Consider the following 17,068-nt stretch of genomic DNA (forward strand, 5'->3'; position numbering starts at 1 on the left):
ATTTTTTAAAATTTTGACACCACTTACCAAAAATTCTGCATACGCCCCTGACGTCAGCTGTGCTACTGCCACATAAACATAGTCAAAGGTCAGAGGTGTTCACTTATAAATAATCGGTTGAGTTGAGATATTAAAATGGGAAAATCAAAAGTTCATATATCGGCTTTAAAATTCGGTACAAGTTTAGCTGGCCAAGAAGCTATTTTGCCTTTTAAATTATACTTTTTTCATTCTTTCTTAAACTTCGTATTCAATCAAATACCGCTCACGCGCCTTTCCATTTGTGCTAACAATGTGTCTTAATAATAACGTGTTTATATCCCATATAACGTTTTTCCTCATAAGTAAACGGCCTAATTAGTAGGGCACTGTCTTGCATAAGCCCCTTCTTCTATTGCCTAATAACAGAGTCCGTCACTTGCCTTATTATTCTCATACAAGCCATAACTTAATCCCTTTAATAAAACAATTAATGAGTTTAAGTTTTAAAGACTGATGATACGGAAGAGTATTTACACAATCAGGATACTTAATTGGTAATTACAAATAAATCTCTTGATAAACTTAGTTGGTAATCTAATAAAAATTGCCATAAGAATTAACTGAGTTAGTTGGGTGAGTTGTTTCCTAAATGAAAAACCTTCGATTCCCTCACTAGCACGAAGCTTGCCTAGTGCGAGTGTGATTTACATATCCCGTGTGAGTTACGAGCTATTGCACACTATGCAGATTACCCAATGCGCTCGAATGATAGTGGCTACGAATTTCCTTAAAAAAATTCCACAAAAAAAGATCTAATAAAAATCGTAACTAACTAGTTGTCACATATTACAATTCATAAATAGTATATATATAAATATCTGTACCGTATATAACTTGTATACATATATTAAAATAAACAAAATATTGAAAATGCATAGATTTAGAACATAAACTAATACTTATATTATATTGCATTATCAAATATGCACAATTGGGGTCACACAAGGTTGGGGTGGGTGGGTGGGGGGTCAATGGGGCTGTGCCAAACTTTTAGCCACCATAAGAAAAAACCCCACAAAAAAAAAGAGAAATACAAAAACATTATATATTCTATGGATAATAATATCGCGTGTAATAATTGCTCGTTTTTAGAAAGATGCAATTAATGGTGGATTATTCAGGAAATTCAACTTTGCGAAAATTCCAACTAGAGGTGCTGTATTATATGTACACGCCTCCGTCTGCACATAATTTGCTCTATCATCTTCAAAATTATCTTGATTATCTGGCCCACCAACCAAAGCCCCAATTAAAATATTTGGGTTGGGCTCATCTCTGTTATACCAATAGTCATACCCTTGAGTACAACCAATAAAGCCTTTGTTTTCTCTATAGGACACAATTGAGGCCCCTCTGTGGTGGACTCTTTTTGGGTAATTTGGGCCAAAGCCCACAAGATAACTCATATTTCTTGGGTTAAAGCCCAATATGTAGTCTACTTGAGATTTGGCAAAATTGAAGAGATCTTCATGATCAACTATTCCTTCACTGCAGCTGATTTTCTGGTTGGATTTTTGAAGGAAATCTGAGTAAACTGAGAGTAAGAAAGCCGACGTCGATACGTACTGCATGTTGTTCCATTGCCGGACGTATAATAAGCCGCCCGGAGTACGCTCAACGTTGCTACTGCCGTTGTTTTTGTTAAGACATGAACATATGTAGTGTTCGGCTTTTGATCGATATTGTTCCAGCATGTGACTATGTTCCTTGTGCTTTTCCTCTTGCAGTAACTGCATTGACATAATCAGCAACTGTCTCAGTCTCAAATAAGTCAGGTTTCAATATACTTTTAACCGACCGGGGAAGAGAGGGGGGGGGGGGAGGGGTTGGAGAATCATATTATTGTCAAATAAAATTAGATAGTTACATCCTTTTCTCATTTTGTTTTTTCTTGGGTATGGATCATGTGCTGCTAGTCAGTAGGTTGTCAAATCAATTTATATGCTGTTTCCTTATTAAGTTTACTATATTTTGAAGGGATAGGGATTTTTATCACGCTAAAAAAGAGAGTGCTACATTAAATTCTGAATTTAAGTAGATAACCAAAATCATAGTGCTCAATTATTTTCACATCAATTAAAAGATATGCTAGTATAAACTTCAGGAAGTTGCAGCAGAAAGTGGGGCAAATCTGCTTATAATTTTCAAGTTGGGTAGATGGCAATTCAATGTTGGGGGAACTTAAATCAGAATCACCAGCAGTGATTTCACCACAAAAATTACATCATATCATATGCAAGAAAAATGAAAAGAAAAAAAAAAAGCCTTTGTATATAGTGTATGCCCAACTATAGTTATTATCAGAATTAGAAATGCAATCTAATGATCAATCATTTTCTATCAATTAGATGCATATTTCATAAAAGCTCTTCCTTTTTCTACTTTTCGTTTCACTATCGATAATCGAAAACAATCTTTTTACCCTCACAAGGTAAGAGTGAGGTCTACGTACACGCTATCCTCCCCAACAGAGGTGGATCTATAATCACAATTGTGGGGCACATGAACTCATGGTCCCTTCACCAAAAACTAGGTATTTTATGTATGTATTTTCTAGAATTGGTCAAATATTATGTATTGGCACTCATTCTCCATAAAGGTTGAATGGTCCACTTGGTTCAATACTTAATTATTTACTCAAAGAAACAAGGATCAATTCACACTTTTGCACTTATTTTCCCTCCTTTCTTTTGTGGTGCACCTATGTTCTAGAAATTCTAGACCCTCCTCTCCTCCCAAACCCCACTTGTGAGACTACACTGAGTATGTTATTGTTGTTGTTGTATTTCATATGAAAACTATAATTAGTGCTTAATCCAATTTGTTACTAGGTTATATTGCCCGCACTCTCCGAAAATAATACCGAATGCGTATCGAATTCTCTAAATATAATGTATTTTTGGAAGATCCTATACGAATACGACATTATATCAGAGATTCCACGCAACATAGCTACCAGGTACCTAACAATTGAAGATCCCACATTAAAGGCACTGTCAAATGCCCAATGCAAAGGCATCATATGCACGTGACTTTGTTCTCCTAAGGCCCTATGCCTTTATTCACCACATCTTAGTAGTAGTCCTCATTTATTAAGATACCTTAATTTGCGCTCACTTCACATAGCTCTTTCAACTTTATTATAGTACACTAGTTTTCCACAAAGTTAAAAGCACATCCCACCCAGAAGTAAAAGTATAATTCCACATTTGACTCTTAAACAAAAGCCACCACATAGATTTGACGCAAAGATGTTGAGGAAATTTTACTGTTTAAACAATTTAAAAATTCAAAGAAAATAGGCTCTTACTTTATAAAGGTGTACATGTTCATTTTTGTTTTCTTATGATACACGTTTCATAATATTGAATTTGAAATATTGGAAGCTAATGCAGTACAAGAACACACTGGCCTAGAAATTCAAACATTTGAAAATGAAATCTTGTGCAGAAAAAGCACATGGATTACCATTACATAATTTAATTTTTAGGGGTCGTTTGGTAAGCGGGATAAGATGTGGGATTAAATTTATACTATGTTTGGTTATGTCGTCAACTAAACATGGTATAAATGGATAAATTTATATTGTCAACCAAATATGGTATAAATTTAATTGCAGTCTTATCCCATCAAACTTGGGATTATATTATTCTACCTCCCAAGTGGGATAAATTAGTCCGGGGATTATAATCTCAAGATTATTATTCTGGGATAATTTAGTCTCTATACCATACGTCCCCTTATGTAATATCAAGCCGTATACCTTTTTTCGGACTACCATATAAGAAATGCTAACGTCTGTTTTTTATAGGTAACTTAACCAAATAATGTAAATACAATTAGATATTTCTATAACATTCATCCTCGATAACAACATTTCACTATAACAATAAAATTTTCTTTGAAACCTATTTTTTATGTTATGTTATATTATATCATTATAGAAAAATTTAATTGCAATTATACACTATGAGTGAAAGAAAGTAAAATCTAAAAAGTTGAAAGGAAGAGTTAGGCCGTACCTTGGAAGCAATAATTTGGAGACCAGCAAACTTTACATCCCAACTGAACTCGGTAATAGCCCAACCAATACCCCCAAAGGAATTTGCATTGTTAATTACATACTTCAAATACTCTTCATTGTCGGTGGCTTTGTATAGCCACAATGCTGCCCACAACAACTCATCTTCGTAACCACTCACTGATGCATAATAGCTCTTCACTTCTCCCACACTGTTATCATATTTCCCTCTGTATTTTTCACCAAACTCAAATAACTGCACAATGTTCATTTCATTAAATACATACTAGCAAGCAATTAATAATTTTACATGTCAGTTTATATAACTTAAAATGATAGCTTGGTGCACCAAGTATCTTGCATTCACGCAGTGTCTAGGGAAGGGCAACCCTTGCACTCAAGGAATGCGATGTAAACAGCCTACCATAATGCAAGTGTTAGTAGTTGTTTTCACACTTCAAACCCGTGACTTATAGGTCAGTATATATAACTTAAAAGGGCAGTTCGGGCTCAAAGCATCATGCGTTCACGCGAGATCCGAGAAAGATGCACCCACGTTTGGTAGGAGGGATAAAGAATAATTAATCCCGGAATTAAATTTAAGAAGAGTTTATCCCATGTTTGGTTGGGATAAAATTGCGGTATAACTAATCGCGCAATTAGTTATCCCGGGATTATAGTATTTTTTTTAATCCCCATGGAAGGGTGGAATAACTAATGCCGGAATAATTAATCTTGGGATAACTTCTTTCCCACCAAGCGACCCCTAAAGGATACGATGTATACAGCTTACCCTATTACAAACATTAGTAGTTATTTCCACGACCCGAACACGTGATTATAGGTCAGTATATATAACTTTAAACCATTTAATTATTAGTTACCTCTTGGGCGTGGTGCAATAGTAAGTGAGAATAATGTGGATTATTTTTTCTAAACACAATCGACGCCGCTGCCATTGCCGCTGCCGTCTCTCCGGCTAGGTCGGAACCAGGGTTATTCTCGTCAATTTTGAATGCTTGCCTAGAAGTTGTCATGTCCTCCGGCCGTTGCCAACAGTAATGATCAGTATCTCCATCTCCCACCTGTGTCACAAAATTTTCAAATTTCATTGTCTAAGTAACCACATATGTTTTAGCTCTAATAACAACAACAAAAACAACAATAAATTTCAGTAATCCCACAAAAGGTGGTCTGGAGACTAGTGGCGAAACCAATAATAAATTTCAGTAATCCCATGGTCTGGAGACTAGTGGCGAAACCAAGAATTTCTCCTAAGGTACTCAAACTTAAAAAAGAAGGAAAAAAAATTCTCAAATAAAGGGTGCTCAGTATATGTTATATACCTCTAAAACCCAATATTTAACCTATATACGAAGTGCTGTCGCCAGAATGTAGCTTTGCCCTTGCTAGGGAGGTTAGTGTATACGCACTACCCAGACCTTAACCCTATCTTAAGAAAGTGCAGAGGTCGTTTCAGATAGAAACTTGGCTCAAGAATGTTTTAGCTCTAAATTATGTTTAAACATTTATTTTATTTAATTACCTCTGCCCATAACACATTTGGGCTAGTGTGTGCTTTGATGAAGTAATCAGTACCCCATTTGATAGCTTCAAAAGCATGTTCCATTTCACCTACATAAGAAATCTCTTCACCATATTCAGTTACACCCCATGACAACATTGTTACTGTAAATGCCATTGGCAGCCCAAATTTAACATGGTCTCCAGCATCATAGTATCCTCCAACCAAATCTACCTACATTGTAAAATTGCAAACAGTAACCACAAATCATAATCATTATAAAAATCAAATCTTTTTTAACCTAAGAAAAGAACAAGAAACAAAAAAGGGTAGAGGAATTTACTCCTTGTTCTAAGCCATCAGTTAAGCCAGAATGGTCGCGCCAAGTGACACGTTGATTATAAGGTAAACGACCAGACCTTTGAGCTTCAAAATAAAGAAGACTTTTGGAAAGAGCATCTGCATAATCAAAAGCTCTAACAGAAGAAAAAATGGTGGAGAGTGAAAGCAGAACAGAAAAATGTTTTAAAAATCTGTATAAAGAGAAATGATAAGCAAAAGACGGTTTCTTCTTCTGCATTATTTCAGCCATTTTTGTTAGCCCCTTCTACTGCTAAAGAGGTTTTAGGAGTGAAGGAAATGGAGAAGCTATACTCTGTTTTGCTCTGTTTCTTCACTTGGGATCTACTCTAGTGAATATGCATTATGCAGTAGATGTCTAGTGTGTCACTTTCTTTCCCCAAGTGAAGAAAATTCTTGTGTTTCTCTCTCATATGAATAAGGAGGAAATTACGTGGCGTTTGGACTTAAGAATTGAAAAAAGTGAAAAAATAAGAATTAAATGAAAATGATCTTTACAAACTAGAGTTGTGTTTGGACATATAGTTTGAAATTATTCCTGAATTTTTGTGAGTGATTTGAAATGTAAAATTTGAAAAACAATTTTTTAGAGTTTTTAAAATTTTCCAAAAAATCCGAAATTCAATTTCAAGTAAATTTTAGGACAAGTTTGTCCATTGATATTTTTTCCTTTTTTGATTTTTTTTTTCTTTCAAAAAGTATTCGTCCATAAAATTTTGCAAGTTTTTGAAAAAAAATCGAAAATAAATTTTTCAAAAATCAAAAATGGAAATTTTTTTTCCCCACTCACAAAATTACAATATTTTTTCAAGTAAAATGCATGTCCATACATAATTTAAAATTTCAAGTATTATTTTTCAACCTAACTTCAAATACTAAAATTACAATTTTTATGTCCAAACACCAACTTAAAGTTTCATGGCTAAATATTGATTCTGAAAAAAAAGTTCTAAAAAAAATTATGGCCAAACGGGCCCTACAGTTGTGGGCTTTAGGGTAAAATTTCAAAGGAAAAATAATATTGTATAGCCGTTATAAAAATAATAATCGCAAAAACATATGAAATTTATATATTTTATAAAAATATAAATAATTTTTAGCGCTGATTAAAAGTGATAATACCCCAATTTCAAAATTCTAAACAGTAACGGCTTGTTACTTGGAATTTTGTTTAGGTTTTAAAAAAGGAAGCTACATTTATGATCCCTATGCCACCTCTTATTTTTTGTTGAATATGAATAGGAGTAGGCAACTTTAACCTTTTGTCAACGTGATTCTTCCCTGATTTTGGGCTAAACCCTCATTCCGCTGTCATATATATTCTTCAAAAAGTACTGCTATCCCTTCTACCACTACCGCAGCTGTTGGGTTAAGAAAGGAATTATGCCACAGAAGCTGAGGTTTCATGATTAAAATTAGATATTTAGTGGAGAATGAAATAAGAAACATACATTCAATCTTAGAATTTAAATTTTATGAACTGACTATATAATGAATATAAATTTATACAATGAGATTAGTTATAAGATAATCACAAGTAAATATTCCTACAACAAATTTTACTACCTATGTTCTAATTTATTTCTAAGCGTTTGACTCGAATTTAGGGGGAAAAAAGACTTTTAAAAATTATGGTCCAAAACAAATCATAAATATTTATGTGGTCAAAAATCATCTCATTAATTGTCTCTAAATAAAGAAGTATGAGTTTTTTTTATAACAGACTAAAAAAAGTATGATACATAAATTGAGACATAAATCAGTTATATAATTAATGGATAATGTGATAAAAATATGATAAGTAACATTTCTTAATGGACTAAACTATATTTATCTGTTAAAAAAATTAAATAACTAATATATTATCTTATATCCTTTTCCAATTGGCCAAGCGCCTCGTAAGGGCGGGTGTTTGTCGGATCAGATTGATTTTAATGTTATCGGTTCGATATATTAGTAATCGATTTATAAATATGCTAAATCGATAATTAAATATGTATGGACCAAAAATTATCTTTGATATGATTACAGTGAATCAGCAATAAGAGGCCGTTATGGGCTGCCATGTGTCACCGGTATGACTTCGACAAAGCGCTCGAAGTGGTCCCTTATAAAGATGAAGGGCGGAGACGGTGAGTTATTGAAGATCAAGGTCGAGGTTGAGCACTCATCGCAACCAGAATAAATAACGGCTAGTTTTAGGATAAGACTTCTAGTGGATATTCTCTGGATCCGCACTATTACGGTTTTTAGGTATATGTTCTCTATAAATAGAAAGAGATATAATGATAAGCACTTATAAGAAAATACATTGACTTTCTCTATAGAATCTGGCTTCATTGCGAACATACCATATATACCTTTTTCTTAAGATTTTTGCCTAACTTTTTCAGTGGATCTTAGAACACTCTAAACATTCGAATGCTCATCAATCATTCATCGTTGTTAGAAAGAACATTCACATATCTCACCCTTTTCGGACGACTCACACGTTCTTATTTACCTAATAGTCATTCATTGCTATTTATTGTTATTTAATGTTATCCCCTTCTTTTTGGGTCATTGAATACTGCTATTGTTGTCAATATTTATTACTACTTGGATAATATACGTATTATCTTATTACAAAATCAGTTAACATATCTTTTAGACTTAATATTGGTTAAGATTGATTTTATTTTATTAAATCTAATTGTTTAAGTCCAGATCTAAATTTTGGGTCAAACAAAACAAATAATATATCAATTATCGAATATTGATTAATCGAATATCAATCGTTAGCGATTCGATTATCAGTTTACCTCGATAAAACAAAGTAATGTTTTAAGTGATCAAGAAGATAACATGATAATTAATGAGTTTTTGGATAGGAGCTTCATGCGTTACAGCGTTAAGCAAATGGATAGATAGTAAGAGGGTGTTTGGCTAAGCTTATAAGCTGGTCAAATTGGCTTATAAGCACTTTTTGGCTTATCTACGCGTTTGGTAAAATTAAAAGTGCTTATAAGTTAAGTGCTTATAAGCCAAAAATAAGCCAAAAGCAATAAGTTGGTCTCCCTCAACTTATCAAATTTCAGCTTATAAACACGTTAGGTTTGACCAAAATATGTACTATTCTATTCCTAAAATACTTATTTTTAAAACAAAACTCTTCGTATACCCAGTTCTTCAACTGTTTATTATTAATTTCAGCGTTTTTATCCAAACACATAATTGCTTATTTTTTAAATTAATTTCAGCACTTAAAAGTACTTTTCAACGCCTAATGTTTATCAGTTACTCTAAATCAATCAAGCCAAACGGGCTTTAAGTAATGCCTTAACCGATCAACTACAGAGGCGGTTGGATGTTATCACTTAATAGCTTCGTCTGTTGCTGGTTTTTACCAAAATATGGGCTTTGAAGGTGTTGCCGTTATATATCTAAGGATTAAGATTGTAACTCTGATGAACTTTACTGGATTATTGGTAAAATAATTAATAAAATTGGGCAAACCAAATTCGAAACCAATAACCCTATACCCTTTTCTTGATTTGGACTATCGATTTTACTCGAGATATACCCCGACCTAGTGCCTCGTGAACTATAAAAATAGGTTGAGAAATTCATTATAATTTCTAAAAACTCTGTGTCAAACGCATATATTGTTGCGCTTGTTTTTTACCTTCAAAAAATCAAATTAGAAGTCAAAAATACTCTACTACACATGAATATGACCCTATTTATTAAAACAACAAAAAAACATTTTTTGAAAGCTATTAATTGGACTGTTGCCGACACATTGGTACCATACCTATATATTGGGGGAAATTAAAATATAACCAGATTTAAAAGTGGTCATTCAAAAATAGTCAGAGTTTTAAAAGTAATCGAAATTTTGTCCATTTTCATGTAAAGATAAATTTGAACAAAAACATTATTCAGAATCCAGAAAATATTCCAGCATATTATACTAGAATTCTAGTATAATATACTGAAACTCCAGCATATTATACTGAAGTGCCAGTATAACATGTTGCTCCAGCATAATATGTTGGAAGTTCATTCGCAGGTGCTCCAATCTCCAGAACTTTGCGCGTGTTGGAGTTCCAACATAATGTGCTGGAAGTTCATACACAGGTGCAACGATCTCCAGTATATTATGCTGAAACTTTTCGTATTGTAGCAAAATAATGGTTATTTTTCAATGACTTTACAAATGTTAGCTATTTTCAATTTCCGCATACAACCCATGCGGAAATTGTGTGGAAATTTCCACTCTTTTTTGGGGATAAGGGCTATGGGTGAAGCGGAAGACAAGCCTCCAATTTAATGAAATTACAGGCTTGCATGTCCGTCAATGTATGTGTCTTACAAAATGCTCTTAACAAGAATTGCTCTCAATTGCAAAATAAATAAAGTTCGTATTTGATTTTCCTCTTCCATATCTTTGTCCCGCAAAAAGAACATAGTGAACATTTTCAAAAAAAATATTTTTGGTGAGAAATAATTTATATTTGATTAATTAATTTAAAAAGCATATGTGAGCAATAATTGTGTTTGACCAAACTTTTAAAAAAAAATTAAATATATTTTTTTTTAAAAGTACTTTCTGAAAAGGTGCGTCTTTTTGGGAATAATTGTTTTTTTTACTTCTCAAAAATATTTTTGCTTCTATTCAAAAGTACTTCTTTTTTTCTAAAAGGTCGGTCAAACACCTTAACTTTGGGGGAAAAAAATAATTTTGACACTAAAAAAGTACTTTTTTGCCAAAAAAAATAAAAATAAAAATTGGCCAAACATGCTTTAAAACGAGCAACAAACTTGCCAAATTCATTGTCGGTGATGTTTTTCAGACTTTGAAAGTGCCCAGAAAGAAAAAAGAAACTAATAACAATAACTTAAGCCGTAATTCTCCTCCATTACCTTATGTGTTACTCGGAGTACATATTTAAAGAATTATTTAGACGTTTCAAGAAATTAGGCAAAAAATGCATCACGGATATACTACTGTTTAACATAGTTTTCTTGATTTTGTTGGAAATATTAGAATCATTCAAATACCTAAATTCAAATTATGATGTGATATTTATCTATTTAGTCATTCTTTTAAATTCTTATCCAATATTTTTTTTCACTATGGCATATCTCAGTTCATCCATATATTATCAAATTAAATAGTATTCCCTCTGTCCATTTTAACTATCGTTTTAGTTTTTCCATGCCTATTAAGAAAAATAATAAAAATAAAGTTTAAATTACTAAGTTACCCCTGTTAAATGCATTTTGAGAATTAAATAATATTAGGAAAAAACTAGTAGTTCTTTAATATTAAGGGTATAATTGAAAATAATTAATAAATTTAGCCTTGAATTTTCAAAATGATATTTATTTTAGGATATTTTCTTTAAGCTAAAGCAACCGTTAAAATATGACACATGAAATAACATATAAAATAAAACAAAATAAAGCAAATAGTCTATTGCTTCTTATTTGGTGGTCAACCTTAAGTTTTGGTGGAATAGTGTGTTTTCCGACAATTAGGACGAAGATTTTGGTATTTGAACCACATTAGAGAATGAACTTCATTTTTTTTAAAAACAAATTGGACCGCTTTGGTCAAACTATAAAAGAATGGTGGACCTGCTTGATATAAAAGAAAAACAATGTTTTGATTGTATTAATCAATTACAGCTTTGGTAGTTACAGTTATCATGGCGCAACTGTCTCAAGTTAGGCAATGACACATATGTTATTCTAGCAGACCAAATGATAACATGATAACCAAAAATAAGCTTTCTTTTATCGTTTTTCATTTAACCTTATCAACCTTATCAATCTCGATTAAGACACATATGTTACTCCGGCAGACCAAATCATAATAAGAAAAATCAAGAATAAGCTCTTCCTTTTTCTTTTTTTTTAATCTAGAAGTAACAATCAAACCTTCCTATAACAGCGTTATATGTTTCGATATTTGTGTGGTTGCTATAATGAAATGTTGTTAAAAGAACATATATACAACCTAACATAAAAACTGATTCCAAAAAAAACTAGATCATTATATGAAAACATTCAGAATTCCAGCTAATTTTGATGAAATATCTGACACTAACCCTAGGTTCAAAGAGAACATTGATGACCTGTGGAAAGAGAAAAATGATATTATTGATTAATTGAAAAATCTGTCTAAAAGTAAAGAAATAGACCTCTTTATATATTTACGGTAAAGAAAGAATTGAATGAATAATTAAACTAAGTCTAATGGGTCAAGAAGGCTGCAATTGGGTCTAGTCACACTTATTGGGCCTGTTGAACTTTGTAGTGGGCTGAGGCAAATCAGGAACTCCAACAGCCCACCTCAAGCTGGAAGGGGAGCTCATTCCAAGCTTGGAAATTAAGTCTTGTTGTTGAACACCTAGCAAAGACTTGGTAAAAACATCAGCAATCTGAGAAGAAATTGAAGTAGCATGTAAACTGATAAGCCCAGACTTTAAAGCAACCCTAACAAAATGGCAATCGACCTTTATGTGCTTAGTCCGTTCATGGAAAACAGGATTCTTGGCAATGTGGATAGCCGACTGACTATCACAATAAACCTCAACAGGAACCAAATTGGCAAGGCCAAACTCATTCAATAGGCGAACAACCCAAATAACCTCAGCAACCAGTAGTCGAATGGCTCTATATTTTGCTTCAGCAAAAGAAAGAGCAAGAGTTGGTTGCTTTTTAGACTTCCGTGAAATGGGACAGCTACCAAGAAACAAAATAAAACCACTAACTGACCGTCTGGAATCAACACAACCGGCCTAGTCAGAGTCATAATAGCCTTTGAGACCAAAATCGGGAGAATGAGAGAGAGAAATACCCAACGTTGGAGTGCCAGACAAGTACCTGAGAACATGATACGCAACGACCAAGTGGGGCAATCTAGGGGTAGACATGAACTCACTTAGGTGTTGCACCGTATAAGAAATGTCTGGCCTAGTGTGTTGCAAGAAATTCAATTTGCCCACGAGCCGCCTATACAGTAAAGGATCAGACAACAAATCCCCAACCTCAGAGGACAACTTAATATGAGGATCAAGGGGAGACACCACAGGGGTAACATCTGAACAATGGAACTCTAATAGGAGATCCTGGAGAAACTTGTGCTGGTTGATCAAGAAACCAGAGGATTGCTCGACAACCTCAAGCCCAAGAAAATAATGTATATCACCAAGATCTTTGATCTTGAATTGGGCATCCAAAAATCTTTTGAGAGCATCTATCTCAGAAAGACTGTCCCCAGACACAAGAATATCATCAACATAAACAATCACCACAGTCAAGCAACCATCATAAAGCTTAGTAAACAAAGAGTAATCATTTAAACTAGGCTGGAATCCCTTAGATTGAAGAGCAGCGGACAACTTAGCATACCATTGCCTATAAGCTTGTCTAAGGCTATAAAGAAACTTATGAAGTTTACAAGCAAGAGTAGAATTATCAGTGGACTGGACAAACAAACCAGCAGGTATCTTCATGTACACCTCTTCATCCAAATCACCATGCAAAAAGACATTATTCACATCCAATTGATAAACAACCCAATTTCTTTTAATATCCACAGTCAACAAACATCTAACTGTAGTCAACTTGACCACCGGAGAAAAAGTCTCGGTGAAATCCACTCTCTTTTATTGATTATCACCCCTAATGACTAGTCTAGCTTTGTATCTTTCAATAGAACCATCTGTTTTTTGTTTTATCTTATACACCCATTTACAAGGAATAGCTTTCTTCCCCGAAGGAAGAGGCACAATAGACCAAGTATTGCCTCCAAAGCTTGAAATTCCTGCATCATAGCCTCTTGCCAAGCAGGATTTGAAGCAGCCAGATGATAAAATTGAGGCTCAAGCTGGCAACTCTCAAATTGGTCCAATAAGTGTGACCAGGCCCAATTGCAGCCTTCTTGACCCATTAGACTTAGTTTAATTATTCATTCAATTCTTTCTTTACTGTAAATATATAAAGAGGCCTATTTCTTTACTTTTAGACAAATTTCTCAATTAATCAATAATATCATTTTTCTCTCTCCACATGTCATCGATGTTCTCTTTGAACCTAGGGTTAGTGTCAGATATTTCATCAAAATTAGCTGGAATTCTGAATGTTATCATGGTATCAGAGCAAGGAATTGACTAGCTCCAATCATTCCCGTTTGTCCGGTGTTACCCTTGTTGGGTGATTCATCATTTTTTGTTCGATTTTTTTTGTGGCCATTTTTGGCATTCAGGCGAGTATTTCAGCGATTTTTTTGACTATTCTGTTGTTGCGGTCTTCCTTTTCCAAAGTTATTATCAAAGTTTGGTAATTTCTCTTCATTCTCGTCTTCCGCTACTGCTTTCGTGCACTTGTGTTTGTTATCGTCGGAATTTCACCAATTTTGCTCGATTGTATTTGGTGTGGGTGATTTGGTCTCGGTGAAATTGTTGTCTGATTGTTTGTGTGATAATCATAATCCGATTTTGTGCTTTAGTATAATTGACATATGGGATCTGTTGGGGCTTCCCCTACTGTCAGCTCTTCCAGCACATCTTCTACTGTCGAACCGTTTCATCCTTTATATTTGTACCTTCTGATTCTCCTGGCACAGTATTGGTGACTAAATCCTTTAATGGCACGGGTTATGGAGGTTGGAGGAGGAGTATGTTGATAGGCTTATCTTGCAAAAATAAATTAGGGATTATTAATGGGACGGTTGCTAAACCAAATGAAAACTTTCCTTTGTTTGAATCATGGTGTCGATGTAATAATATGGTGACTGCTTGGATACTAAATAGTTTAGAGACAGAAATTAGGGAAAGTGTTATGTACACCGAGTCTGCACAAAAACTATGGAAGAAAATTGAACAACGTTATGGAAAACCGAATGGTACTAAGCTCTGATACCATAATAACATTCAGAATTCCAGCTAATTTTGATGAAATATCTGACACTAACCCTAGGTTCAAAGAGAACATCGATGGCCTGTGGAGAGAGAAAATGATATTATTGATTAATTGAGAAACCTGTCTAAAAGTAAAGAAATAGACCTCTTTATATATTTACAGTAAAGAAAGAATTGAATGAATAATTAAACTAAGTTTAATGGTTCAAGAAGGCTGCAATTGGGCCTGCTGAACTTTATAGTGGGTTGAGACAAATCAGGAACTCCAACATTATAGTAAAGTATTATTATAGAATATAACTGTTATAAAGAGGTGTGATTATGTAGTAGTATTTTTTTTTTAAACGCGAAAAAACAAAAGGCACATTTCTTTTGGTATAGTAAGAATGATTTGGGATACTTAATTAGTGCATGCTTCTGAAATAAAAAAAATCCACCCTTTCTTCTTTCAGTTTGCAGTTAAGGTAGTACTGCGGTCATATTCGAACTTCACTTTAATGAGCTTACTATTGAAGTCTATCATATTCAAATTCACTTTAATGATTTACTATTGAGCTCTATATGATAATGTTGGCTAGTGTCTAACAAAATAAATACGGCCAAATATATATGCAGCTCATTCAACTTGGCACCATTTTTCATTTTGGCATTCTATTTTTATTTTGTTTCATTTTGGCCCTCCAACTCTATTTTATATGTTCCATTTTGGCCCTCCAACTCTATTTTTTATGCTCCACTTTAACACAAAAGTTGAAACCAGCGCAAAAAATATAGCGCGTGTGTATACACAAATCTGAGGTGTAAATTAATGTTGTCACCTAGTTTTTTCATCCATATCAAACGGGCAAATACTAAAATATCTGAACTCAACCATATTTTTTGTGAGTTTATTTCATCTAAATGGGCCAGGTATGAAATCGACAGATGAAAGCTTTGGATTTTAGAGAATGAAGATGGACTACAATGGATGAAAAAATACGGCCGGTTCAGGTATTTTAGTATTGACCTATTTGACATGAATAACAAAACCAGGTGACAATATTTAATTGGATATTTATTACATCTCAAATTTGTGTATACACACACACTATATTTTTTGCACTGATTTCAGCTTTTGTGTTAAAGTGGAACATAAGAAATAGAGTTGGAGGGCCAAAATGGAACATGCAAAATAGAGTTGGAGGGCCAAAATTGAACATATAAAATAGAGTTGGAGGGCCAAAATTGAACATATAAAATAGAGTTGGAGGGCCAAAATTGAACAAGGTAGAGATAGAGTGCCAAAATGAAAAATGGTGTCAAGTTGAATGGGCTTCATATGTATTTGACCAATAAATACTCACTTTGTTTTAATTTATGTATGACACTTTTTTTATTAATGCAAGTTTCAATTGTCTTATAGTTATACAAATATCACGACAAGCTGAAAATAAAAAGAATTTCATTTTCACATAAATAAAAATAGAAGGTATTGTACTATAAGTCTAACTTTCTTTTTTCTTTTCCCATATTTGACCCATAGGTAAGAAAAAAATCAAACAAAAAAAGAAAATAAAGAACACTTTGGGTAGGGCCACACACCTTCCCCTGTATAATAATTAGAGCTGTCAAAATGAACTAGCCTAGCCAAATCCAGCCCAAGCCTCGTGGACTTTTAAATTTGGTGGGCTAGGGCAGGCGGGCCCTCCATCTATATGGGCTTTAAAATGGCTAGCCCAGCCCTAAGAGGGTCGCCGGCTAGGGCGGGCCGGCCCTTCAATTTTTTTAGGAAAAAATATTTTTTCAAATCTTTAGATATTTTTTCTGTGACATAATCTCTTAATCATATGAAAGACTTCTGTTTATTTAGAGTGTACAAGAATCTTGATATTTGACAAAAGAATCTTGTAATTGAAATATAAATTCTCTATATCTATAGTTCTTCCTTTTTTAACGTTACATAATTTTTTTTTTAGTACTTTGCTTCACTTTCTTTAGGTTCAAGAATTGGTTCAATAAGTTTATATGTTAATGTTTTTTAATTTAAGTTTAACATTATTTGTTGATTTCATCATTATAGTCCATAAATTTTTAAAATTAATGAAATTTGCTAGTGTTGTTAATTTTCTTTGGGGGATATTAAAACTTGATCTTTTTCTATACTGAAGAGAAATTTAATAATTAATAATATATTAAAGTAAGCAAACTGATCATTGGCCACTTAAAGAA

The 17,068-nt window shown here is 33.4% G+C and overlaps 1 protein-coding gene across 1 annotated transcript; it reads right to left on the minus strand.

Annotated features, from left to right (window-relative positions):
* Nucleotides 1-921: 921 nt before the first annotated feature.
* On the minus strand, nucleotides 922-6,367 carry LOC107804089 (endoglucanase 11-like). The gene is made up of 5 exons (XM_016627906.2): nucleotides 5,932-6,367; nucleotides 5,610-5,822; nucleotides 4,948-5,148; nucleotides 4,065-4,319; nucleotides 922-1,772 (listed from the first exon to the last, which is right to left on the minus strand). Exons 1-5 carry the CDS (start codon nucleotides 6,178-6,180, stop codon nucleotides 1,131-1,133), a joined length of 1,560 nt encoding a protein of 519 aa, XP_016483392.1. The 5' UTR covers nucleotides 6,181-6,367; the 3' UTR covers nucleotides 922-1,130.
* Nucleotides 6,368-17,068: the final 10,701 nt, after the last annotated feature.

The sequence above is a fragment of the Nicotiana tabacum genome, chromosome 10 (genome assembly GCF_000715075.1).
Source record: "Nicotiana tabacum cultivar K326 chromosome 10, ASM71507v2, whole genome shotgun sequence".
Lineage (NCBI taxonomy): Eukaryota > Viridiplantae > Streptophyta > Magnoliopsida > Solanales > Solanaceae > Nicotiana > Nicotiana tabacum.